General features: G+C 40.6%; 1 protein-coding gene across 1 annotated transcript in view; it reads right to left on the bottom strand.

Annotated features, from left to right (window-relative positions):
- cpo (couch potato) overlaps nt 1-25,981 on the bottom strand; it is a 572,642-nt gene that overhangs the window by 64,308 nt on the left and 482,353 nt on the right. The window contains exons 2-4 of the mRNA XM_067156211.2: nt 4,140-4,217; nt 1,191-1,244; nt 956-1,018 (exon numbers count right to left, since the gene is read on the bottom strand). Coding sequence (XP_067012312.2) covers nt 956-1,018; nt 1,191-1,244; nt 4,140-4,217 — 195 coding nt within the window. The remainder of the gene's footprint in view (nt 1-955; nt 1,019-1,190; nt 1,245-4,139; nt 4,218-25,981) is intronic.

Raw genomic sequence — 25,981 nt, forward strand, 5'->3', positions numbered from 1 at the left:
ATATGTTAATTTAATATATTCCAAGTTCTACTGTATAGTTACACTGGCAGAGAAAAAGACTGCCCATCCCTGTTGGAGACAGAAGACGGGCATACGCGGCAGTGGCAAAAACTGTGCTCAGCGAAAGCAAAAGACAGTCGAAAGAAGCGGGAAGAAATCTGGGTAAATGGATACATTGAATAATACTATTGTAAAAACAGAACTCTGAAACTTGCTTGGACTGGCTTGTGAATGTCATCCCCCTAGCCACTGCCTCAACAGGAGGCCTTTGCACAACGAGAGACATTTCGATCATGAACTGAACGATTTGGAAATATGTAACATAGTCACTGACGAATGTAGGGATCATACAGGTAAGCTTCTTATTCTGTAAAACTATAAACATTCTGGGCCATAAAAAACTGGCATTCTGCAACATGGACCTCCCTCTCGCTACTGCTCCAGACTCTGCGTGAACTGTACAACATTCCTTGGCCAAACGTTGCTTTCTTTCGACCTCGATGGTGTTTTTCTAATGTGCGGACTTGTTTGTGTTTGTCTTCTGGTTAGAGACGAACTTCCCCTTAGAGCAATAATCGCCAAAGTGTCTTCGGGGGCAATGGAAACATAGTTGGTGAAAAGCTTCCGATTTCGTGCTGGAGCCGGGGATCGGAGATTGACTTAGTGTCCGACGACATGACCCACATGGGTGACCTAGTGCCGGAACATAGCCTACTCCTGTCGAATAGCTCGCGAGTCGTCATAGGCCTGACTTCAGAGGAACACTGCGAAAAGGTTTGGAATTGAATTCAGGCTCTTGGCACGCAATCTAGTGATTGTAAACACATGCTGATGGTATCCGGCTAACCATAGTGACGAGGAAACCTGTCAGAGCGAGTGGTCGTGTTGGAGAATGCCAGCCAGTTCAGGGAGGGAACGCTAGCTTGTCTTGAGCTGTGCTAAGTATCTTACGCACCTGCAAGTCCTGTTTGGCCGCCTCAGCTCCTGCTCGGGTGTTGAACGTGACGAAGCCGACGGGCTGAAACAGTGAACAGCGAGAAAGTCAGTTGTGAACCCCGTAGCGACGCGGTTTTCAGGATATTTCCCAAGGGAGGCAGGGCTTTGGATGTTATTGCCTAGCAATCAGACTGCTCTCTGTTGCCACTCCCTCCCTTCAGCAATATCCTTCTATAAATAGATCACATACTTACCGAGGCTGTTTTGCCGTTCTTGCTGGTCACTTTGAGCAGGGATCCCTCGTAGCCCTGAGAACACAAAACAGTTCGTTAGTTCCTACCGTGCATGTTATACAGGAATTTTTAATTACACTGGCGGAAATAAATATCCAAACAGCATGAAATAAGGTATGTAGAATACAGAAATGTTGGCAATCTATTTGTCGAGGTGACATATTTAATTAATTAAAGGTACAAGACTACAGGGTAATATCCGCGGGAGAAAGCAATCGCAAATGTGCCGTGCTGGTCCATTACTAACCACTGTAATCGTCTGACTGTTGAATGCAGACATAAAAACGCGCATGCATTGTGATTTACAGGTGCCGGATGTCAGCTTGTGGGATGGAGTTCCATGCCTGTTGCACTCGGTCGGCCAATGCCGGTTGTGGATGATGTCCCATACGGCTCGATTGGGGACACACCGGGGGGATCGAGCAGGCCAAGGCAACATGTCGATACTCTGTAGAGCACGTTCGGTTTTAACAGCGGCATGGGGGCGTGCTGTTCATCAGTAGCAGCACAACACGTCGAATCACCATGAGAGTGCTCCCGGTCTAGATCCACCTGGCCTCCTTCTAACCAACAGACGGCCTTCACTGGAACCAAGGCAGAACCGGCTTTCAACGGACCTCCACTGCATTCTCCAATGACCTCTCGCTTGGCACTACTGAAATCGCAGACGACGGTGGTTTGAGGTAAGTGGAATGCACGGTGCAGGACGTCTGACTCGGAGCTGTCCTTCTAATAACCGATTTCGAACAGTTCGTTACGTCACTGTAGTGCCAACTGCCACTTGAGTTGGTGCTGCTCCACAACCTCCCTCTCGGTGGTGCCACGGGTACGTCCGGAGCCCGGTTTTCTCGCGAACGTACCTTCTCTTAATCACTGCTACCAGCACGCGAGCACAGTGGAAACATTCCTGGCAAATCGTTCTGCAATAGCGCGGAAGGAAAATCCACCTTCACGTAGCGCTAGTTCAACGGCAGGGAGCTGTTGATAGTGGCCTCTTCGTCGTCGTAAAGGCCTTTGTGACCCACTCACAGTCACTCGTCCAATCTCACAGGTAACTAACGCTGTCGCACAGACAGCCGGTATGTAAACAAACCTCGTGTGGAACGTCGTGAGTCAACGTCACCTTTCAGATCTACGAACGTTCTAGCACAACCCGTTCTTGGTGTTCCGCCAGTATCACAAGACCAAGCAGTTCTTGTCTCGTACATAACATGCATTCACACACTGGGTGCGTTTCTAAGCCAGACCGCCGACGGCAGCGATTGAAAGCTAGTTCTGGGCTGCTGTGTGTGGAGGCAGTATCCGCTGCCTGCCGTAAGAGGCTTCAGGGACTCTTAACTTGGGAGCGTGGGTTGGTGACCACGGGACCCTTACTTGAGTCCTGGCATTGCTTCCACTTATTTGTGTCAGGGTCCTCTATCCGACCTCCCTTGATCAACTCTTGTTGTTTTGCGACTCCGACGGTATTACGCATGGAGGCCTAGGAAGTCTCATTTTCACGCCCTTCGTGCCGCTGGTCTTTCTTTTGCCGATATCTTCATTTCATAAGTATTGAATATGTTCCTTCTTTCCCTCTGATTGGAGTTAATAGACGATGGTTGCCTAGTTAAAAGCTGAGTCTTATCTCAGGACATGGACAGCCACACCGGTCACGCGGCCCGGGACGTCACAATACAACCAGGAATGAAAATGCAAACACGTGGAGCTCGGTACTGAAAAATTAAGTTCTCCAATAAAATGTATTGTAAAAGTTTTAATTGTTACACTCGGTGTGTAAGGAGTTTAGATCTTTATACTCTCTAAATAAAAATAAAAGTAAAACGTGTAGTTCGTTAGAAAAAATGTATGAAAATTATAGAGTTTTGATGAAACTTGGTATGGATCCATCTCACAGTATAACGAGTGACGTCTTACATAACTATTAACCTCCCCAAACTTGTGTCTGTTTATGGGGGTTGAATACCCACGGTATCCCCTGCGTGTCGAAAAAGGCGATCGGATTTTCAGTGTGCAACAGATAATTGAAAAATACTCCGGCAGGAATAGACAGTAATATTCCTGTGTCGTAGAGAATAAGCCAGAGTAGCGCAGCCCTGACGGATTAGCAGATTATTAAAAGTAATCAAGGGCATTTGGGCTGCAGTGAGAATGAGTCTTAATTCAAGGTAGTTAGAGGAGTTTAATGTTCCTGGTTTTCATGGATCATTTACTGAAAGGTGTCTAGTGGCAGGCAGTGAGATGGAAATGTATTTAACCGGTTTCAATGGCGGATAGCGTGCAACTCAAACTTCAGGATATGATGTCGGTGGGGAAGACAAGATGGTACTGCAGTGAGCTCACCAGCTGCCGGACGAAACAGTCTGACTTCAGACCAACGGGAGTGAAAGGTGGGTGGACTCAAGATATCTTATTCATATGTTAGAAGTAACAGACATTGTTAGAAAATGTTACTATGCCATTTTAGGTTAGATTAATATTATTTTTCACAGTTGGAAAATAAAATGAAAGAGTGTTCCAACGTGGAAATTGTGTTGATGTACCTTTCTTCAGACATGAAGGTAGCGGTCACTTGCTGCGGTCATGGAGACGACTCAGTTGCTAATGCTCTATAAATAAGCCACAGCTCCAGTTACAAATAAAGGATTATGCAGACCGAAAGGCGTGTCAATAAGTACGTACTCCCCAAACCAGTGGACGGACGGCCGAGCGAGTTGGCAGTGTGGTTACGGTCACACATCTGTGGGCTTGTATTCGGGAGATGGTGGGTTCGAACCCCACTGTCGGCAGCACTGAAGATGGTTTTCCGTAGTTTCCCATTTTCACACTACTCCCACTATTTGCCCTTTCCTGTCCCATCCTCGCTATAAGAGCTATCTGTGTCGTTGTGGCGTAAAGAAGAAGTGGACGTACCTCATAGGCCCTGAATAGCAGGTACAGCTCTCTGGGCTTGGCGTCCATGGGCAGCCCGCTCACGAACAAGGTGCGCACCTGTAACAAACAACAACGTATTACCAGCTGACTTCTATACGGTACACGATAAGGAACACACCAGCATAGTTTGTACACAGTAGTACAAAACAAAAATATGCTAAGTAGAAAATAATGATACACAGTATTTAGTTTCAGAGGATATTGCCTGCGTGAATCAACAGTTTCCACATGATGCACGAAGTTTCGAAGTCATAGCAATGTCAATTCTCTGGTTACTTCCAGAAATTGCACACTGTAACTAGTGTAGAATTTTTGTGACTCACTGATTTGGAGTGTTCACAATAAAATGTTTGACGTGTCCGTAAATTCGTAATTTTCACAATTACAATTCATTTATCAGTTTGTATAAGAATATTTATGGAAGGATCTCCCTTTTCACATAATTGTGAAAGTTTAAATTCATGTATGAAACTTTTCTTTCAGTGCTGAACTATAATGCGAAGAAACTTCTTCTGAACTTTTTCTATCTTATTTATATGGTACTGATAATGAGGATCTATACAACACACACATTTTCAAGTTTACTACGTACAAATGCATTATAGAGAGTAAGTAATCAGCGTACCGACATTTTTGAGTTCCCTCGAATTCCGAACCACAAAACCTAAGGATCTGCGGACTTCATTTGTAATTTTTCAATGTACTCTTTAACGAACAATGTTCTCTCTATTAAAATTCCCCACATTTTACTCATTTAGACTTACCTAAAAGAATGTTATCAATTTTATGCATTTGTTGAATATGTTAATCTGGAACAATTATTGATAATAAAATGCATTTTTTATTCCTACTTCACATATACATATCATATTGATATCAGTCTATAATTTCAAAGCATACTCATGTATTAGCATCATCGGTATACATTAGAGATTTGATAAGTCATTAATACATATTGTAAAGAATGGGGCCCACATTCGAGCCCTGAGGTACGCCAAATATAACATTGAAATAAAATGATACATTGCAAATGCTTTTCTCACAGGGAGATAAGATGATATTAATTTCATTTCATAAAATCACGGGAAGGGCCATAATTAGAAAGTTTTTGCAATAATATATCGTGATCGTGTTTATCAAAGGCTTTTGAAAAAATCAGATCGCATATGTTTGATTCTTATTATCAATCCCATTAAAAACATCTTGAGTGAAATGTGCAAGACCTACAAACCATGCTGAAAGGGAGTAATGCAATACATTACTTGTTCCAAAACTTTCGTTGGAGCACACAATATTCATACAGGTCTATAATTTTCCAGCTTTGCACTGTAATCACATTTAAATATAATATTTCATAAATTCGGAAATATCTGAGTACTTATAAATAAACAATATTTCATCGTATTTCGGTACATCCTTTTAATACACAGACACGTAAGTCCCGATAGTCACACTTGCTAGACGTGAGATACTCAATAAAAACGTAACAAGATGTCTAGTCTGCTTAACCACAAGAAAAAAACAAAAAAAAAACAGCGAAGTTATCTGCAATCCACTTGCTCTGTTTAATGATATTTCATTGCTCTTATTGAATGAAATTCCAAACATATTCAGGATTAGTTTCCATTTTTATCTTGGATTTGGCAATGTAAGCTCTATGTGCATATTTGACTAGAGATGTAGATTCTCTCTGATGTCTTTGCAGTTCTTGGGATGATGGTATGAAAATTTAGATGGCTGTTTGTGCTATTCATTTAGCTTTAATAAAGATCTTCGGTTTAGAAACATGGATCGTTTCTTCTCTTATAAAACGTTTGCTTTGGTACAACATCCTTAATGCCCTAATTATTCTATAGAAACAAGTAAGTGTCTCTTTTGGATCCGTGAGGTTGTCTAATTCCTTCCACGATTTCTCTCGTAGTTGAAAAGACAATTTATAAAAATTAGCCTTATGAGGTTTAATGGAAGTTTTGGTTTGTTTAACCGACATGGGATTGTCTCGCGATAGTGCACGTGTTTCAGTGGTAGCTGAGGTATCCTGCGCTTCTCGTAAGAGGTGAGTAGAGTCTTTTCCTGATTCTTTGAGTTCATAGTGGGTTAGAGGTACTGAATATGGTTTACCATAGTTTTCTATTTTCACACCAGTCTGTACCACGGTCGCTGCTTTCCCACTTTTAGCTCTTTCCCATCCTATCGTCACTCCGACGTAAAGCAAATGGTTAAAACATTCTTTGAATTTATCCCGTTGATTAGTATTATTGGAGGAAGGTTTGCTGCCCTGGCGTTATGACAGGTACAATTAGAAAAGCTCTCACCCCGAAGGCACACATGGGGGAGCACAGCCGGAAATGGCTGTCGGGTGTCAACTTCCGCTCACGTCACCAGGGGGCGAGTAGGCTGCTAGAATGGCTCTTTATCGACGTTAGATATTCCAAGAATATGAGCTGCTTACTCCAGACCCGGCAGTGTATACGATTACTTCTCTCCTGTTTCATGTCTCGAAAGGATCGAGTTCCACAACTGCGAACTCAGAGTTACTGCAACATCACGACGTTCCGAACATGCGAAACACAAAAATTACCAATTTTTAAAAACGATGCAGAAATTCGTCAAAATTAATAATAATAATAACCGTCCGAACTCAGCTACCAATTTGACTGCCTGCATGCTATTTTCGAGGTTCAGTTTTGGCCTACGTGTTCGAGTGCGATGTGATCATGTGCAGCTACCTGTATCATCGAGCTGCGCCAAAACAAGCGAAAGTACATTTTTAGGTATAAATTGAGGATGAAATTTACTTGAGCACGTGAAGCACTTGTAACGTTAAAAAGTAATATTAAGAAGAGTCTTTTATGAAAGACTCACCCACATGTAGAGTGTGGTAAATATTGTCCAAATTACTTTGAAGATAATAACAATCCTAACTTGAAGACTTCACAGTCGTTAACATTATCCTATAAACTTGATTTCTCCTATGGCAGGAAAATGAATGAGGTTCACTTCTCAGCGCCAGGCTGAATGGTGCTGGCCTTCTTCGCAGCTCCGATCCTGGCCACGTATCGGTAGATTTACTGGCACGTAAAAGAACTCCTGCGGGACATAATTCTGGCACCTCGACGTTTCCGAAAACCGTCAAAAGTAGTTAGTGGGACGTGAAAATATTATTATTATTATCATCATCATCATCATCACTTTCGTGCCATATGTGGGTTATTCTCAGTATAATTGAAACAATCATTAACGTGTTAATTTTCTTTTCCCGTATTTGAATACGTCAATGCTTTAGCTTCAGCGTTTGAATAAAAGCATGCTGTCAAATTTATGGAGCAGAAGAAACAATCCCGGCGCAGCGTACGGATGGGCGCGCGAGTATTCGTGTACTGCTTTGAGGACAGGTGGCCTTTCACCATACATTACTCTGTTTCAGTTTCAACTATATTCACCTGCTAAGTTCTGTTACAAACTAACGCGTACCGGGATATCCCAGGACGGGTTCGGCTCACCAGGTGCAGGTCTTTCTGTTTGACGTCCGTAGGCGACCTGCGCGTCGTGATGAGGATGAAATGATGATGAAGACAACACATATACCCAACCCCCGTGCCATTGGAAGTAACCAATTAAGGTTAAAATCCCCGGCCCGGCCGGGAATCAAACCCGGGATCCTCTGAACAGAAGGCCAGTACGCCAACGAGTCGGACACTAACGTGTATACCTTCTGTAGTGTGAACGTTACAAGTGAACAGCGGATGGAATTGTACATCTCTCTTGTTTATTTTTGACACTTTTTTGTATTTCTATAATTTCTAAAGAATTTAATTTGGTTTCAATGTTAAGAATTTTGAGATGCTAATCCGTACTGAAGAAATAATTGTTTGTTATCAGATGTTCTTTCATCTTGTCTGACCGACGTTGTCACCCGTTGTTGAAAAATAAGAACCACATTTGTAGCGACCAAGTGGCTCCTTGCCTCGCCGGTGCCACGTAAAGCAAGCAGTAAAAAAATCCTAATTTTTCAGAAACTGGACCGTAGTGTCCATCCATTATATGTTCTGCTTCCGTGTTACTAATTCATTTTGTAGCCAGTATTCACAACAAATTTTTAAATATTTTGAAGTTCTTTGTCGAACTCTGTTTGATTTCTGGAGACAGAAAACCGTCTGTGAAAGTTACCTAACTTGTGTTGGAAGAGGTGGTATGAATTATTTGGTATTATTAAATCCGTGGAAGTGTAATTCCTGTGGACACTAAAGGTGAGGATATTTTCAGAGTGGTCAATAGTTAGATGAAGAAAATTTAATTCGGAATTGCTTTCAGTTTCAAGAATAAAGTGTGACAGTAACTGAAGTATGCCATCAACATAATAAACAGTAGGGTCTGTACATATTACACGAGTAAGAAAGCGACCGCTAATAAATCAATTTGTGGTGCAGCCTGTACATCCTCCCCAACGAGGGGTGACCTCGATCGATACTAGGGGGTGGGTTTCAGGTGAGACTAGGAGGTGGGAAGTAGGACCTTATTTTCCTGTGCGAAAGACTTCATCCAAAGAATGTGAGAACGGTCCTGGAAGGAGCGAAAACTCTCGCAAAAACTCCCACTGTGCCAGGTGCAAACAGACAGTCAACCTTCAGATATGCTCAACGGTGGCTTATGACGTCACGTTAGGGAAGTCCAAGTGACTAAATATTTGTAGCTCAACTTTACTTATCCCATTTCATCACTCGGTCTCGAAAGGGTTGACACTGGATCTACATTCATGACGAAACGAGATCATGGATGTTCAAAGGACAGTAACCACACCCTCTTAAACAGCGTCCTTTTGTCCTGTAAGCCCAATAGGAACAACTATTCACACTGTTGTGTCTAAGGTATGTCCACGATGTCCATGGATAACGATAAGCACACAGTCGTCATAGGTTTTGTAGTCTTCAAATTTCAGAAAAAAAGGGAAACAAAAGGCAATTAACGTCAATCAGGTGGCCACAAGGTTCTAACATTGATCCTGTATTTTACCATTTATACTGTTCAACCCGCATACCTCTTGATCAACAGTGTGCAGCATATCTGTATTTCACGGTGAGGTAAGCTATTCCGTTATCCACTTTCGGCCCAGAATGACAGACTGTTTCACTTCGACTGAACATGAACTGTCATTAGTGACCAGATGAGAACAAAATCTTCTTGCCATTTTTGCTCCTCTATTGTGATGTTTTCATGAAGTCAAAATGATCACAGTAATGAAAGAAACGGGAATTATAGATGAAAGACAGGTTCAGAAGACTGAAAGGAATAGAATCAAGATGAGAATGAAGAGAGAGTGGGGTCATTGCTCATGCACGGTAACACACGGTGAGTGACCTCCGACTCCGATGGTACTAGCTTCGTGAGGCCTACTTAGTCTTTAATTTTCACACTTCGCTTCTTTTTCTTCTATTCCCATTCTTAGAAGGGCTGGAAAACAATAATCACTACCATCATGGAGGACGGCCATAGAGAAGACAGTAGTTGTGAGTTAGCAGAGAACGGAGACCGAACATTTCTGTTGATGAATTAAAACTCGATAATGGTCGTGTAGTATTTCAGTCGGACAAGACGGGGCGGGCGAACACAATAATTAAAATGGAATGACGCTGTGCAGACAGACAGTTGAGGTGCAGTTCTTCGCTCCTAGTAATTCGACCAGGTTTGGTGTATCCGAGGAAGGGCTGGATTTAGGGTATAGTCACGGAGTACTTAAAACGATAATTTCTTATAATACACAAAACATTCTTTACTTGGTATATATTGTAATAGAACAGAAACGTAGCAACGTCTAATAATTTCGTGCGGCTTTTTCTTGCCGGGTACAGCCCTTGTAAGGCAGACCCTCCCATGAGGGTGGGCGGCATCTGCCATGTTTAGGTAACTGTGTGTTACTGTGGTGGAGGATAGTGTTATGTGTGGTGTGTGTGAGTTGCAGGGATGTTGGGGACAGCACAAACATCCAGTCCCCGAGCCAAGGGAATTAACCATTTGAGGTTAAAATCTCCGACCCACCGGGAATCGAAGCCGAGACCCTCTAGATCAAAGGCACCACGCTAACCATATCTCTTTAAGTAAGAACAAGTAAATGTGTCGTCAATAAACAATATTTCATAAACTATGACGTCAGTCAGTAATACACCTTTCCTGATAACGAATTCTTCCATTCTAGAGAGTGACCGGCTCCATGGCTAAATAGTTAGCGTGCTGGCCTTTGGTCACTGGGGTCCCGGGTTCGATTCCTGGTAGGGTCGGGAATTTTAACCATCATTGGTTAATTTCGCTGGCTCGAGGGTAGGTGTATAGGTCGCCTTCATCATAATTTCATCCTCATCAAAACGTGCAGGTTACCTACGGGAGTCAAATCATAAGACCAACACCTGGCGAGTCGAACTTGTCCTCGGACACTCCCAGCACTAAAAGCCGTACACCATTTCATTGCCCGTCCATTATATTTGAGATAATTGTTACTCACACTAATGTAAAATACCGTGCCTTGATTTCAAAACTTACCTCCTTGAATACATTTAATGGTTCTTGTTGAGAAAAAAGCCCCACATGATAACCCCCCGAAAATAAAATGACCTGTTCTTTTTTTCTCTACGGGAATCTTAACCCTTAATAATAATAATAATAATAATAATAATAATAATAATAATAATAATAATAATCAGAAAAAGGAACGCAAGATCATTAGAAAAATTTTAGGCCCAAAACTCGTAGATGAACAGTACCGCCTTAGAGAGGGAAACAGGAAATCAAACAATTTTCTAACATTCACAGCGACATCAGAAAACGCAGATTAAGAATCTTTGGACATATAAAAAGGATGAACCCAGATAGACTTACCAAGCAAATAGTTGAATTTTATGAAAACCGAAGTAAAGCCTAAACGGACACAATGAAATGGATTGGCGAAATTAAAACAGATCTCAAACTGGTAGGAATTACATCTGAAGACATCCAAAGCCGGGTTATCTTCAGAGCCGAAGTTCATTAGTGGCAAGTTGACCAAAAGAAGGAACCAACGAAGAAGACTGGAACAACATGGTCTCAAGAGAGAAAAGAAGCACACAGCAAACGAATGAAGGAAGTGTGGGCACAAAGAAAGGCAAATGCCTGTCTCCAAGTACTTTGCGTAGTCCTAATGGGTTCATTCGCAAATAATAATGATAATGATAATAATAATAATAATAATAATAATAATAATAATAATAATAATAATAATAATAATAATAATAAATAATAATAAATTTGATATGACAGTAATCTGCACGTTTTGAGTTCCGTGCCCAATTCACTGACGTTACATTGATAGCCACGGCCTCCTAGATTCTGGAAAACACGTTACGTGAGAGAAGCTTGACTTCTCCAGTAATCCAGCAACACGTTCTTTTTCTGTTTCTTCACCACGTTGCATGAGATTCTTTGAAAATATACTTCTCATTGTAGAACTTCAAACGAATGTATTTATAACTGTTGGTGGTCATGAGCCTTCTAGGAATTCCAATTTTCAAATTAGTTCTCGTGAAGTCACGTGACGGCGAGCTCACTGCCACTCAAACCGAGATACATTACAAAAGGTAATCTTCATTGCACAGCAAAAGGTTAATTAAACAAGATTATTAATTTTAATCTGGTGATTTACATTCTAAATGCTCCGTTAATTAAAATAGGATTACAAACAACTAATTACGGTGGGGCTGTGACGTCACAGAACAGTTGAAGTTCATTCTTCCGGTATCATTGAAGGCTGCGGAGTGGTTATTCACTCGCAGAAATCACTGAATCGAAACTAGAAAGCATCGACAGTCGGTGAGAGCAACGGTTCTCAACTCCGAGCTCCCCCTTCAAACCTCGACATTACAAGGTTTGCGAGGTCTAGGCACTCTTTGACGCGTTTCTGTGCCGTGACTCGTCTCATTGATGAGCTTAAGCGCTTCTCGACGTTGGCGATTTTACAGTTGGTGGTGATTATTGTTTTAAGAGCAAGTACAGCTATTCTCTATTAACACTAATGGTGATTGTGATTATTGTTTTAAGTGGAAGTACAGCTATTCTCTATTAACACTAATGGTGATTGTGATTATTGTTTTAAGTGGAAGTACAGCTATTCTCTATTAACACTAATGGTGATGGTGATTATTGTTTTAAGTGGAAGTACAGCTATTCTCTATTAACACTAATGGTGATTGTGATTATTGTTTTAAGTGGAAGTACAGCTATTCTCTATTAACACTAATGGCGGTGGTGATCATTGTTTTAAGTGGAAGTACAGCTATTCTCTATTAACACTAATGGTGATTGTGATCATTGTTTTAAGTGGAAGTACAGCTATTCTCTATTAACACTAATGGTGATTGTGATTATTGTTTTAAGTGGAAGTACAGCTATTCTCTATTAACACTAATGGTGATTGTGATTATTGTTTTAAGTGGAAGTACAGCTATTCTCTATTAACACTAATGGTGATTGTGATTATTGTTTTAAGTGGAAGTACAGCTATTCTCTATTAACACTAATGGTGATTGTGATTATTGTTTTAAGTGGAAGTACAGCTATTCTCTATTAACACTAATGGTAGTGGTGATCATTATTTTAAGTGGAAGTACAGCTATTCTCTATTAACACTAATGGTGATTGTGATTATTGTTTTAAGTGGAAGTACAGCTATTCTCTATTAACACTAATGGTAGTGGTGATCATTATTTTAAGTGGAAGTACAGCTATTCTCTATTAACACTAATGGTGATTGTGATTATTGTTTTAAGTGGAAGTACAGCTATTCTCTATTAACACTAATGGTAGTGGTGATCATTATTTTAAGTGGAAGTACAGCTATTCTCTATTAACACTAATGGTGATTGTGATTATTGTTTTAAGTGGAAGTACAGCTATTCTCTATTAACACTAATGGTAGTGGTGATCATTATTTTAAGTGGAAGTACAGCTATTCTCTATTAACACTAATGGTGATTGTGATTATTGTTTTAAGTGGAAGTACAGCTATTCTCTATTAACACTAATGGTGATTGTGATTATTGTTTTAAGTGGAAGTACAGCTATTCTCTATTAACACTAATGGCGGTGGTGATCATTGTTTTAAGTGGAAGTACAGCTATTCTCTATTAACACTAATGGTGATGGTGATTATTGTTTTAAGTGGAAGTACAGCTATTCTCTATTAACACTAATGGTGATTGTGATTATTGTTTTAAGTGGAAGTACAGCTATTCTCTATTAACACTAATGGTGATTGTGATCATTGTTTTAAGTGGAAGTACAGCTATTCTCTATTAACACTAATGGTGGTGGTGATCATTATTTTAAGTGGAAGTACAGCTATTCTCTATTAACACTAATGGTGATTGTGATTATTGTTTTAAGTGGAAGTACAGCTATTCTCTATTAACACTAATGGTGATTGTGATTATTATTTTAAGTGGAAGTACAGCTATTCTCTATTAACACTAATGGTGATTGTGATTATTATTTTAAGTGGAAGTACAGCTATTCTCTATTAACACTAATGGTGATTGTGATTATTGTTTTAAGTGGAAGTACAGCTATTCTCTATTAACACTAATGGTGATTGTGATTATTATTTTAAGTGGAAGTACAGCTATTCTCTATTAACACTAATGGCGGTGGTGATCATTGTTTTAAGTGGAAGTACAGCTATTCTCTATTAACACTAATGGTGATTGTGATTATTGTTTTAAGTGGAAGTACAGCTATTCTCTATTAACACTAATGGTGATTGTGATTATTGTTTTAAGTGGAAGTAGAGCTATTCTCTATTAACACTAATGGTGATTGTGATCATTGTTTTAAGTGGAAGTACAGCTATTCTCTATTAACACTAATGGTGATTGTGATTATTGTTTTAAGTGGAAGTACAGCTATTCTCTATTAACACTAATGGTGGTGGTGATCATTATTTTAAGAGCAAGTACAGCTATTCTCTATTAACACTAATGGTGATTGTGATTATTGTTTTAAGTGGAAGTACAGCTATTCTCTATTAACACTAATGGTGATTGTGATTATTATTTTAAGTGGAAGTACAGCTATTCTCTATTAACACTAATGGCGGTGGTGATCATTGTTTTAAGTGGAAGTACAGCTATTCTCTATTAACACTAATGGTGATTGTGATTATTATTTTAAGTGGAAGTACAGCTATTCTCTATTAACACTAATGGTAGTGGTGATCATTGTTTTAAGTGGAAGTACAGCTATTCTCTATTAACACTAATGGTGATTGTGATCATTGTTTTAAGTGGAAGTACAGCTATTCTCTATTAACACTAATGGCGGTGGTGATCATTATTTTAAGTGGAAGTACAGCTATTCTCTATTAACACTAATGGTGATTGTGATCATTGTTTTAAGTGGAAGTACAGCTATTCTCTATTAACACTAATGGTGATGGTGATTATTGTTTTAAGTGGAAGTACAGCTATTCTCTATTAACACTAATGGTGGTGGTGATTATTGTTTTAAGTGGAAGTACAGCCATTCTCTATTAACACTAATGGTGGTGGTGATTATTGTTTTAAGTGGAAGTACAGCTATTCTCTATTAACACTAATGGTGGTGGTGATCATTATTTTAAGTGGGAGTACAGCTGCTTACCCATACTGTATTAACACTAATGGTGATTTGATTATTGTTTTAGGAGAAAGTACAAGCGGACTACCATCCTCTATTGACACTAATGGTCGTGGTGATTATTGTTTTAAGAGAAAGCACAATCATCTACTATTAACACTAATGTTGGTGGTGATTACTGTTTTAAGAGGAAGTGCAACTGGACAACCATCCTCTATATAACACTAATCAGAGAGGATAAATGTAAGGGACCCGACATATCGAAAACTGAAGGGGTGTCGGCCAAAGAGAGACAAGGGCCACGAAGGCCGTGCAAATGAAACACTCCGTAGGCCTCGAGTGCTCTAATACCGCCGGGGTCTGTAAAGAACGGGAGTTGACGAAGGGAGGTCAGGTAGAAGTTAGTGGGAGCAACCGCAGCCTCATGGTCCGAAGATGAGACACTTGTTACGACAGGACAGGCAATACACGTGTCGGCGGACCTGTTTCGCCTTTAAAACTTGCATGTTTTGTGAGAAATGACATCGTACGACGATGAGCACAGCTACGGTGTTTCCCTCGCGTAAGCTAATGGAACGAATATAACTAAACTATTATGTGCGAACTAACTGCAGTGGATAGAAGGAGAAATGTTTCAATCTGTTTGGATAAGCTGCTAGGTACAGCGCATAGTGCTTTGATCTGTTGTTCCTTGACAAGAACACTTCCTCTCTTCTTCATCGTAAATAGCAGCCACATTTAGTTTTTCGAATTGAAGCCATACTTTTCACTTTATCAGCCATAATTCTTTTTTGTGCAAGACGGGTCAAAGGTTGGGGAGGGGAGCGGCCATAGAGGTGTGCTCCGGTGTGGGTGATCGTCACGCTCTCCGGACGGGGAAGCCTTCCAGACGGAGTTCGGTGGTGGTCGTGCCGTGTCTGCAGGTGCTTCTGTGGCGAGTGGTGTCTTCAGACTCCTGACGTTGTTCGGGGGACACTCAGGAGCCATCCTCGGCTAAGTTCGTGTATGGTCGTCGTGGCCCGATATTTAGCCACATCCTCCCTCTGCTTGGGCGTTTCAAAACTAAGGATTAATACTTCCCTCGAGTTGAGTGTATTGTGTACAGAATTACAGGCTCAGTGAACGCCCAGTTTGTAATGCCACTTGTTATTTCTAACATATAAAGAGAAAATAAGTGGTAATATTATTATGAAAGGCATACCTAGTTACAAATATTCATATCATATCGTTATGATGGAGGCCCGTATAATATTGTAAGGGGAGCGAGCTGATAAATCTTTTAACTTTTCTTTGCTAGGATGATACGTATCCCTCTTACAACTGTATATGGACTGTATATATACTGGAAAATTATTTATCATAAAAACAGGCTTACCAGTTTTGTTCTACATCTTCACAAACGCCGGGAATAGGATTGTTGAAACTCATTTTATAGTTCCTGTCGAACGATCTTTACTACAGTTTCAGCACTTATAGTTTAGTTCCTAATATCCCTTGACATGTTTTACACAGATTCTGTAAATAACTTATTGTTCACACTCAAAATGTTAACTAATAAAATAAACAAAAAGAAATTTCAATTTATATTATCTGAAAGATGAGAAACACATCACTGTGGAACAAACTAGGGAAGATACAACTACATATATTTATTACGTGGCTGTGGTATGTAGTTTAGGGGAGTAATAACTTTGTACACATTACTTCTTGCTCGTCTACAGTAGGTCTTTACAATGAATGAGGCTGTTCTTTGATAAAGTCTATTTTAGAGGAGAATAGTCTTCTTTGCGGTTCAAAATTTATTCTTTTTTATTCTTTTTATTCTTGTTTATTCTTTCTTATTTATTCTTATTCCGGGCTCGTATTGTAGGTATTATAGGTTGAAGGTGTCTCCCAGAAATTTCAGAATCTTCAGTATACTCAACTTCTGCAAGAATTTCTTCGAACATTCCTCTAAGTTTTCTTTTTCTTTGTTGTGCATCGTTATCCGATTTTTCTTCAAGGGATTGTGAAACTCATTTATGAGTCTTTCTTCTTCCTCTTTAGATGGGCCTTCCTGAATAACAAGGTCATTTTCTGTGCTGGAATTGTCTGTATTTATTCTTCAGCAGGCTGCATTGCTATCAGATGGATATGCTTACACATATTGAATTTGATGGCTGACTCGTGACAGCATGAATGCAGACTTTACATTCACTGCATGTTAAATTACATTTGCAGTCTCTTTCATCTGTTTTCCTAATTTCATGTCTATTGGCAGATGGTACTCTCGACAAGTCACCATCGTAGATAATATTTTCTCATGAAAGAGACAGTGCGCGTCTTATCTCAGACAGTTTACTTTACTTTACCTCTGTGCAAGTAAATGAGGCGCTCTCTTATGAACCGCATCAGAATCTCGATGGTTATATCCAGTCTTTTCGGGTTCTTCCCGCCCATATAAATGTGCTTGATAACTCCATGCATTCGCTCCAAATGCATGTTGGTGGAGGCGATGGCAATGCGCCCAACTAGAAGCACAGCAGCTCGAAATACAGGGCAAATTCCAGAGTGCCCGGATCACTTTTTAAATCTCTTAATGCCTGATTTAACATCCTCGAAAATGCATCCGAATCTTTCTCTTATAGCAGAATAATATCTTGTTAGTTTCAGCCTGCTTTTCCCTTCCTTTAATTTTACTAAGATTTTTTCTCCACGCGCGGTCAACATGCCAGGAACAGAAAAGTCGGAACTTGGAAGGAAGCATTACTTTCATCCAGGCATTATAGAATGCTTCCGCCTTGTCTGACATGAAAACTTTAGGCTCAAGGTTTTGGGACATAGCCTTTCTCAAAACCGACGTGAATATTTCCATGACTGTCGTGTTAGACCTGTTACTCGGCGTGAAAGCACACGGGAATAACTAGCAGTGTAGTCAGTTCACCCCGTGTGTGCTATAAGGCAAATGCAGCTAGAACCATATTTTTCAGGCATTTCCCTTTGTGATTTGTTCATAAGAATCAAGACAAAGTCCTCTGTTATACTGAGGATTTGAGGAAGGTATGCTTTGTGCCATGTGGAAACGCACTACATCTCCTAGTGTATCCACCTCACGGATCCAGGCTTCGACACTCGTGCAATCATTTCGATGCCGCACTGCCTCAGATTTTAAATTATACTGTTGTTCGATGTTAAACAGATCTTTCATGGTGAGAAGATGTATGCAATCTATATATGAACAGCCTATAGAACATCATCAAGAATTTTATCAAAGATAATTTTCATGGCTATTTTACTTGCTATATCTTCCCTGTCTAATTTTGTCAGCCTCAGACGACCCAGTTCTGGTTGGTGACCGACATGGGTTTTGCAGAAATTAGCAACTATTTTTCCTGATGAGCTGAATGTAACATCTATTTTCGATGGAAAATGGCCGTTTATTTTATTTGTTCCCAAAATTTTATCATAGCGTATGTTCTGCCCCTTAGTGTTAAAATAACCATCGCGATGACAAAATAATTTTTTCTAGAACCATCAATTTTACTTACATATTTAGAGCGCCATGTGACGTACTCACAGACATGGTATTAGCCTTCCAGCTGTAAAACTCCTTACTACTGGAGAATTCCAGAGTCTTGAGTTCGTATAATGTTTCATCGCATCAATTCTTGAGTACAGTATTTCTGAACAAATTGGACATCTCACTTTCACTCATACACTGCCTTAGCGTGGGGATAGCACTTTGAATTGTACTTATCATGAGTCCTGAAACTACATCACCTGAATGTTTCGTCTGAAAATGACGATTCAAGTATTTTCTATAATTAAAAGATGTAGAACATACTGTGCAAACAAAGTTATTCATGACTACTTTATAATTAAATAATACACTAGCTTAATAATTTTACTCCAAAATTCTCAAAGAAAGAAACTTTGATCCACGTTTTTACAAACTTCATCTGACTACCGCATGCTACAGATTGGGAGCGAGCATCTTTCCGCCCGGGATCTTCGGGAATGCATACATTACAAGAAAAGAAAGAAAGACTTGTGTATAATTATAGGATGTACCGGTAGAACATACTGCACACAGGATGTTACTCATCACTACTTTAGAATTAAATTTAATACACTACCTGAATTAATTGCTTGTGACGACACGATAGAATTAAATAATACACTAGCTAAATTATTGTCAAGATTGTCAAAGAATGAAAAGTGAGCGGGACTTGTGACGACACGACGAGCCGAGTGACCCCGGTGACGGCTCCTGACTGTCAGACGCTAGACAAAAGTACATTACGATAGTAGTGACAGGAAGTGAGGGAAGGCTGGGCAGATGTTGTGGTGATGGTGGTGGCGGCGGCGTTGGGGGTGGACCAGGTTCCACTGGATGGAGCTGGCGGAACATATGCGGACGTCGCGTTCGGTGGCAACATGCGGAGCATACTTGGTGAACTGGAACGAAATCTAGGTGGAGTGCGTCGAGGATGGTTTGGGCGGAGATGGTGGTGACAGCGTTGTGAATTACACAGGTGTACATGATGATATTGGGGTGGCTGGGCGCAGTTAAAGGTGAGGAGTCACCCGGCCGAGGTTCTGCTGCTGTCCGCGTCAGAGAGCAATCCACTTTCGCAGATGATTTGGCCTTGTTTGCTGAAACGATCGAGGAAGCAAGGGAGAAAGTCCTTTAACTAAGAACTAGCAGAACATCTTCTTCGAAGAAACAACAACAATATCGTGTCAAACAACAAACACCCACATGAATATCTCAAAGTCCAAGAACAAAAGATTGAAATACAAATACCTGGGAGAATGGATTAGGGGGAATGTTGTGGAATGCAAAGCAATAGAACCCAGGAGAAATAAACTTGAACTGGCCTTCCAACTAACAGTCAGCAAAATTAAACATGATAAAGCAGTGAAGCACTGCACTGAGGCCACATGGAGAAACTCGAGCTAAAAGGACCAACATTTCAACAATGAAACACTACAAAGAAATTGAAAACTCTCCAAGGGTACATTTTTACGGTAATCTTCTCAGAATGAACTGTAATAGATAAACCAAACAAATTTTTGACTTCCTCCCTAACCGCAAAACGAAACCCAAGTGGTTTAAAGAAGCTGAGAAAAACCTAGTAGAATTAAAAATGACCGACAGTTCACTATTCGATCGAACAGCTAAAGACGAAAATAAGAGAAATTAACATTGAAAGCCTCGGAAGACGAGAGGAAAGGAAGATCACAACGTGCCGCAAACAGGGCGGAACGAAACAATGAACATAAATCCTTCAATTATTTCGAGGTGGTCACTGATGTACTAAATACACATTTTGCAAGTCTCTCTCGTGGCTTTCAGGCAATTAAAATACAGTACTGGAGGTTGATTCGTGAGTGACAGAACTGGTTACACCTACATATTATTATATACTTTTGGATTCAGCAAAGAAATAGAACTCAAAATGAGTGTCGGCATTCCCTTCTGGACAGGTTTCTTTGCCGGTTTCATCATTCTCCGCCTCCTGCATTTTGTTCCGTATTTGGCCCAAAACACCTGCAGATGACTTCCTTAATTGTTGAGTGGATCTCGAACCAGCCCTTAGCTTCAGGTGTGGAACGCGAGGAGAAAGTCTATTACAAGTTAAGCAGGCGTGTACGAGAGGCGCAAGGGTCTTGTTAGCTAATTAGGACTCACTTGTCACAGTCAAGATGCAGCTAACATGCAGTGACCACGGGATCATACTGTACGTACTGCTTTCTGTGCGACGTACGGAAGATTCATTTTCCAGATCAGGGTCGCCGACAGGGCCCGCAGGGGGCGCACGACCAAACTAATGAGTAAAAGTTTAAATAAATTTAAATGCCTTTTGTTGTTTAAGAACTGAAAAGTAAACCAAAACAGGGCAGAGCGTGTGTCAATGTGCTGCTGTGTTGTTATTACCAATTTTGTACCATATTTTTGGGCTAAATGCGAAACAATATGCACTAATTTTGCAGCAAAAGCGGCACAAAGGTTGTTCCATAAATGTACCACAATGTTTGTTTGGAAAAATACAGCGGAAATTCACCAACCTTACACCAAGATTACACGAATTTTGAACCATTATATTTGTGGGGTAAATACGAAGAAAACTGCACAAATTTTGCACTAAAATGACACCAAGGTGATTCCACAAATGCACCCAAACCCTTGGTGTAAATTTGGAGCATTTTGAAGCAAATTTGGTTCAAAAGTGGTGTGGACAATAAAGAGGGTCGAAAGAAAAACTTTGGTGTATTTTTGACGTGAAATTGTTTGATTAATGTCCTTCATTTTTGTCGTAACTGTGGTGTAAAATGTCACTTCTTTTGCACCAACTATGTTGCTTGAAAAATGTGAAGAGATATGTGGTGTGATCATGGTGCACTTTTCACTGGTGTATCCATTGTCTCTTTTGCACCACAAATAGGCCTAGAGCACGTTTGTACCATTTGCACCATTACCACACCAATTTTTGGTGCAAACTCCGCCGTCAGAGGCTGATAATCAGGCAAGTCTTGGTTCTAAAATAACCTACAAGTTCGCAGTTCTGGTCTAAATTAAGTGTGTGTGTGTTGGGGAGGAGAGGACTGGGACCCCTCAGTTGCCCACGGGCACCGGGCCTTGATGTTGATGCCCCTTTCAATAGGAAGGACAGAGTTGCACTAAAATACTCATTGATTGAGAATGGATGTTAGAATTCAGTTGTCGCTGCTCGTATGGCAGATTGTGTGGGACATTGATGTTGTATGTCTAACTAACACGTGCCGGTCTCTTATGGTCGACCATTAGAGTTCAGATACACGATAAAATACACCCACACAATGAGTTCTTGTTGTTGACGAGGTAATTATAAACAGAGGCCAGTATTCTGTATAGCGGGGAACATTCCGGCGCAGTTGACATGCTGGTTCGTCTTTAGAAGTAAAACGCACTGAAGAAATATATGTTCTGGATTCTCCAACGAATCTGTCACAACCTGTCGACAACACGGAAGCTACCTTGATTGAATCTAATTCTGATGATGGTTGTGATATATCGCCTGTTCGAATTCCATTTACAGAACCATGGCGTCACGTGGTGCGCCTGCGCCTATCTCAAGTCTCAAGGCCTGACAAGAAAGAGCTGTGCTGCTGTCAAGTTTCAAATTGTACTTTGGTTACACATTTACACGTGCCGTGCCTACAAGCTCCCGCGGGACTCACGCTCACCGTTTACCCTAGAAATGAGGGCCAGTGGATGCAAGGTCCATCTCAGGAGGCGATGTTGTCCACATATTCCGCTGTGGGCTGGGATCCCGATAGCCCTGTCGGTTCAGTTGAGTGATAATGTGAACACTGGCTTTTCGACACACAATTGGGGTTGATAGAGTAGTCAGTACACTCTGTGAATCTGGATTCTGATGCTCCAATACAAGTACGGGTGTCGAAGAAAGCTATTGCCTCTGTGGAGAATATAGAAGTATCGGGCGGAGTTTGTTGAGTGCTGAGCACATTTACGGCGTCTCAGATCCGTGTTAGAGGCCAGTTTATTGATATGTATTCTTGGAGCATTTGAGGGGCTGTGCGTCTCTTGCGAAAAATACATTCCATCTGCTGTACAGTAAGACCACCCACACAAAAGTGTGGTAGCTGTGCTTGAAAAAATCGGAAAAATACTGGAAGCTATTGCTCAGAGCAAGAATGTTCTTTAACTTTCTAACCGGATATTACTATCACTTTTACTTGTGGTTCACCTGCCGAAGTGTAAGAGAGAGCCGTCACCCCTATCTTCGCCACTGATAAATAAATAAATAAATAAATAAATAAATAAATAAATAAATAAATAAATAAATAAATAAATAAATAAATAAATAACAATTTCACGGAATGGTCGGAGTTTGTAGGGCTCCGGATTCAATTCGTGAGTGGGTCGAGGTATTTTAGCTGCTTTCGGTTAATTTCTCGCGACACTAGCAACAGCATAGTCAAGAAAGACATCCGGCTGAGGTAATACAGGATAGCATTAGCCACTGTATCTCAGTATTTTAATTTTTGACTACACGGCCTATAAACTAATTTTTCATGTATTTTTAACAAATGATAACATTCGAAATTTTCTCAAAATGCGATTTTTCATGCGAATTTTTAAATAAAATTATGTGGATGTTTATTTCTTTTCTGGAAATATAAAGCGAGTCTGTGCACCCCTGGAATGTCACGTGGAAATGTTAAAAGTAATTCTGCGACAGATATTTCAGTACCGGTAAGTAAAATATAATCTGAAATATTTTATTTTAGAGAATACATACTTTACTGCCTTACAACTACTATTTGTGCTACGTCGCAGCGCTTCCGTAAGTGTTTTGTTTGTCTAACACTGTCGTGTGTGATGTCTTTGCTCACTGAAGTTCTTTGGTGTCGTTTTATTGATTTTTCTCATTCGATGTAATTTGAAGGGCTGTCACTTGATGTGCTGATTCATTAAACGATTTATTGGTCCAGGGATCACGATATTTTTCTTTCAACAAAATACTCGCGCTGGACATAATATGGAAGAACAAATGAGAATTCACAGACATAGCACTCCCAGCCCTGGACCTCAAGAAAGAAACGAAAGACGTGTACATATTTCTCGCTAGTAACGAGGGTATTTCTTAATCAACGTCCGATTTTAGACTTTGAGTAAAATCAATTACTATCTTCCACCAATATTACAGTGATATTTCGTGTATCAGCATCATTCACATAACCGAATGACACAATAAAATGGTCAGGTCCATCAACATGACAAGTTTATTTTGTATCAATTTAAAATAAATGTATTTCTATTAGCTGTTAGCAAACACAAGAGTTAACTCACATTCTGTGTTTTATTTTGAAAATGCTAAATCACAAATGCTGTGTGTATAAATCAAAATGGTAAATGCCTGATTTCAAAACTGTAAGTGATTGTTTTAATCCCGCAGGAAAAAACAACTAATCAGTGCAGGTTTCACTCACTTCCTTAAAGAGTTCAAGAGATGGCCAAGGGCAAGGTGATTGTGAGCCCCTGGCGCTTGCCTGCTGATCTAAATATCTCGCGAGAACGTCTCGACGCGGAAATGAATTCCACGGCACAGCTTATCTAAAGAAGGCGCTACAATACGCTCCGAGCTTCTGTGTCCACTACAGGCTGACTCGCAAGTATTTAATAGCCATTATTCGGTATGCGAGGCCACCCTTTGCTTTCTTTTTGACGATCTCTCCATTCTTTAAAGGGCCGGACTTAGTGCTAAGGGCTCGTGGCGTGAAACTCCCATTGAACTGAATGTGTGTTCGTAAGAGAGCGATGTAATGCTGGAGGCTCACGCTTTCACTCTCAGGTGCACAAAACTGTTCAAGACTCGTTCGATTGACCTGACGCGTAGGTCTCTGGCAACAATGAAGTAGAAGAGAAAGTTCATACGCTGCTTCCATATGCCGTGCGCAGGCGATTAATGTGACAGTATTGTTCTATCTTCAGCAACTCGGTAGAGAACTAATTGCTTCAGACATGACAAAACTTATACTCACGGAATTTCAGGAAACTAGTGTTGGAAGAACAAACAGCTAACATTTTAACATGAAACTACAGTATTTTTTTAAGTCTCTGCAATCACACGACGAATTTAATAATACAACACGAAACGTTGACTGCCTACTTTACCTGGACTTCAAAGTGACTGCAATATGCTACAAGTAGTTTTTCAATGTTTTGTTGTACAAGGTTGAACGTTCCATGCTCTCGGTCGGTTGGAGGGGGTTAAGTCGGTCAATGTTGCCTGAGTGGTTTTCCAAACAGTGGCTTGTTTCCAGCAAGTGTTTCGATACAATATCTGAAAAAGCCGGTTCATTGCTAATGGATATTTTAACGACGGGAGAAAATATCGTGCAAATATTACTACATAAGAAGGAAGAGAAAGATTCTACCGACATGTTATAAAATATGGAAGACCGTTCCTTTGCTGAATGGTCTTTGGCACTGAGAGGGCTGGGTTCGGTTCCCGGGCAGTTCGGAGGTTTGAGTGGTGTCTGTTTAATTCCTTGACTTGAGGCTGGATGCTTGAGTGTCTCATCATCACACACACAACAGGTCCATCCACATTCGCCATCCAGCCGTAAAACAGCGCCATGTGGGGAAAAGTGCTAGAAGATTACGAGTGAAAATAATGATTCGAACGAAGGCACTATTATGACAGGAAGGCAGACGTCCCCTTAAAGCACAAGCATTGTGTCGCACCACCATAAAAACTTTCAAAAAGAAGGATGTCCTTGGCCAAGTGAGGCGCTAACATCGCGCACGACGTAGCGTGAAGTAGGCTGAGAGTCGTGGTGTAATCAACTAGAAATCAGAAGACGGTCGTGGTTTTCTTAAAGTGCGCTGCAAGTAAACTGTATATTTTAATTGACCTTAAGATGTATTATTATTGACTGGTAGCATCAAATGTTTGTTCAAATTTCAACAATATTCTGTACGCACAGCTGTTGGAGCACCGTGTGCCCTCCTCCCTCCTCCGGCTCCTCCCGATAAGGCGCGCATCCCCTTCTGTATTTACAATATCACATTTCCAATATCAACTTTCCGACTTATTCTGGTCCGGGCTCGGAGCGCAGAAATTAAGATTTATCGCCGACCTGAGGCGGAAATGAGATTTCGAAAGAGAAGACATTAGTGGCTTTCTTGTGTCGAGCTGCGATACAGGGAAGTCGCGAGCGAAACCTTGCACCGGTGGACGTATGGAGTGGCTACAGCACGAGCCCTACACGAGTAAAAACTGCACTCCTTTAATGAATGGATGATCTAGGTACAATTAGGACTGTCAGCCCGGTAGCAAATTACCTACCAGTTGTTCATTTAAAAAAATGATTTTTTTATTTGCGACTTGACCGCTGAAGATCATGCTTCCTCCAGTACTCCTTCACACGCTCTTCCAATCTCTTTAGACTTGAAACCCTTCCACGGTCTAACATCTCAACTTTCTGGATGTTGGACTTCTCTAGATCTTATCCACGCCGTCCATGTCTTCTTGTTCCACAGGTAGTCGAATAACTTTCTTTTAAGTCTGGTTTTGTCCGAGAAATGATAACCTGCTGTTTTTCAGGGTCTCTGAAATTTTCTCAATATTTTTGTAGACTTCTTTGTTGTTTCGAACTTTTCAGCCGGTTTCAGTTCGGATTGGGCCCAGGAT

Source organism: Anabrus simplex, chromosome 12, assembly GCF_040414725.1.
Source record: "Anabrus simplex isolate iqAnaSimp1 chromosome 12, ASM4041472v1, whole genome shotgun sequence".
Taxonomy (NCBI): Eukaryota; Metazoa; Arthropoda; class Insecta; order Orthoptera; family Tettigoniidae; genus Anabrus; species Anabrus simplex.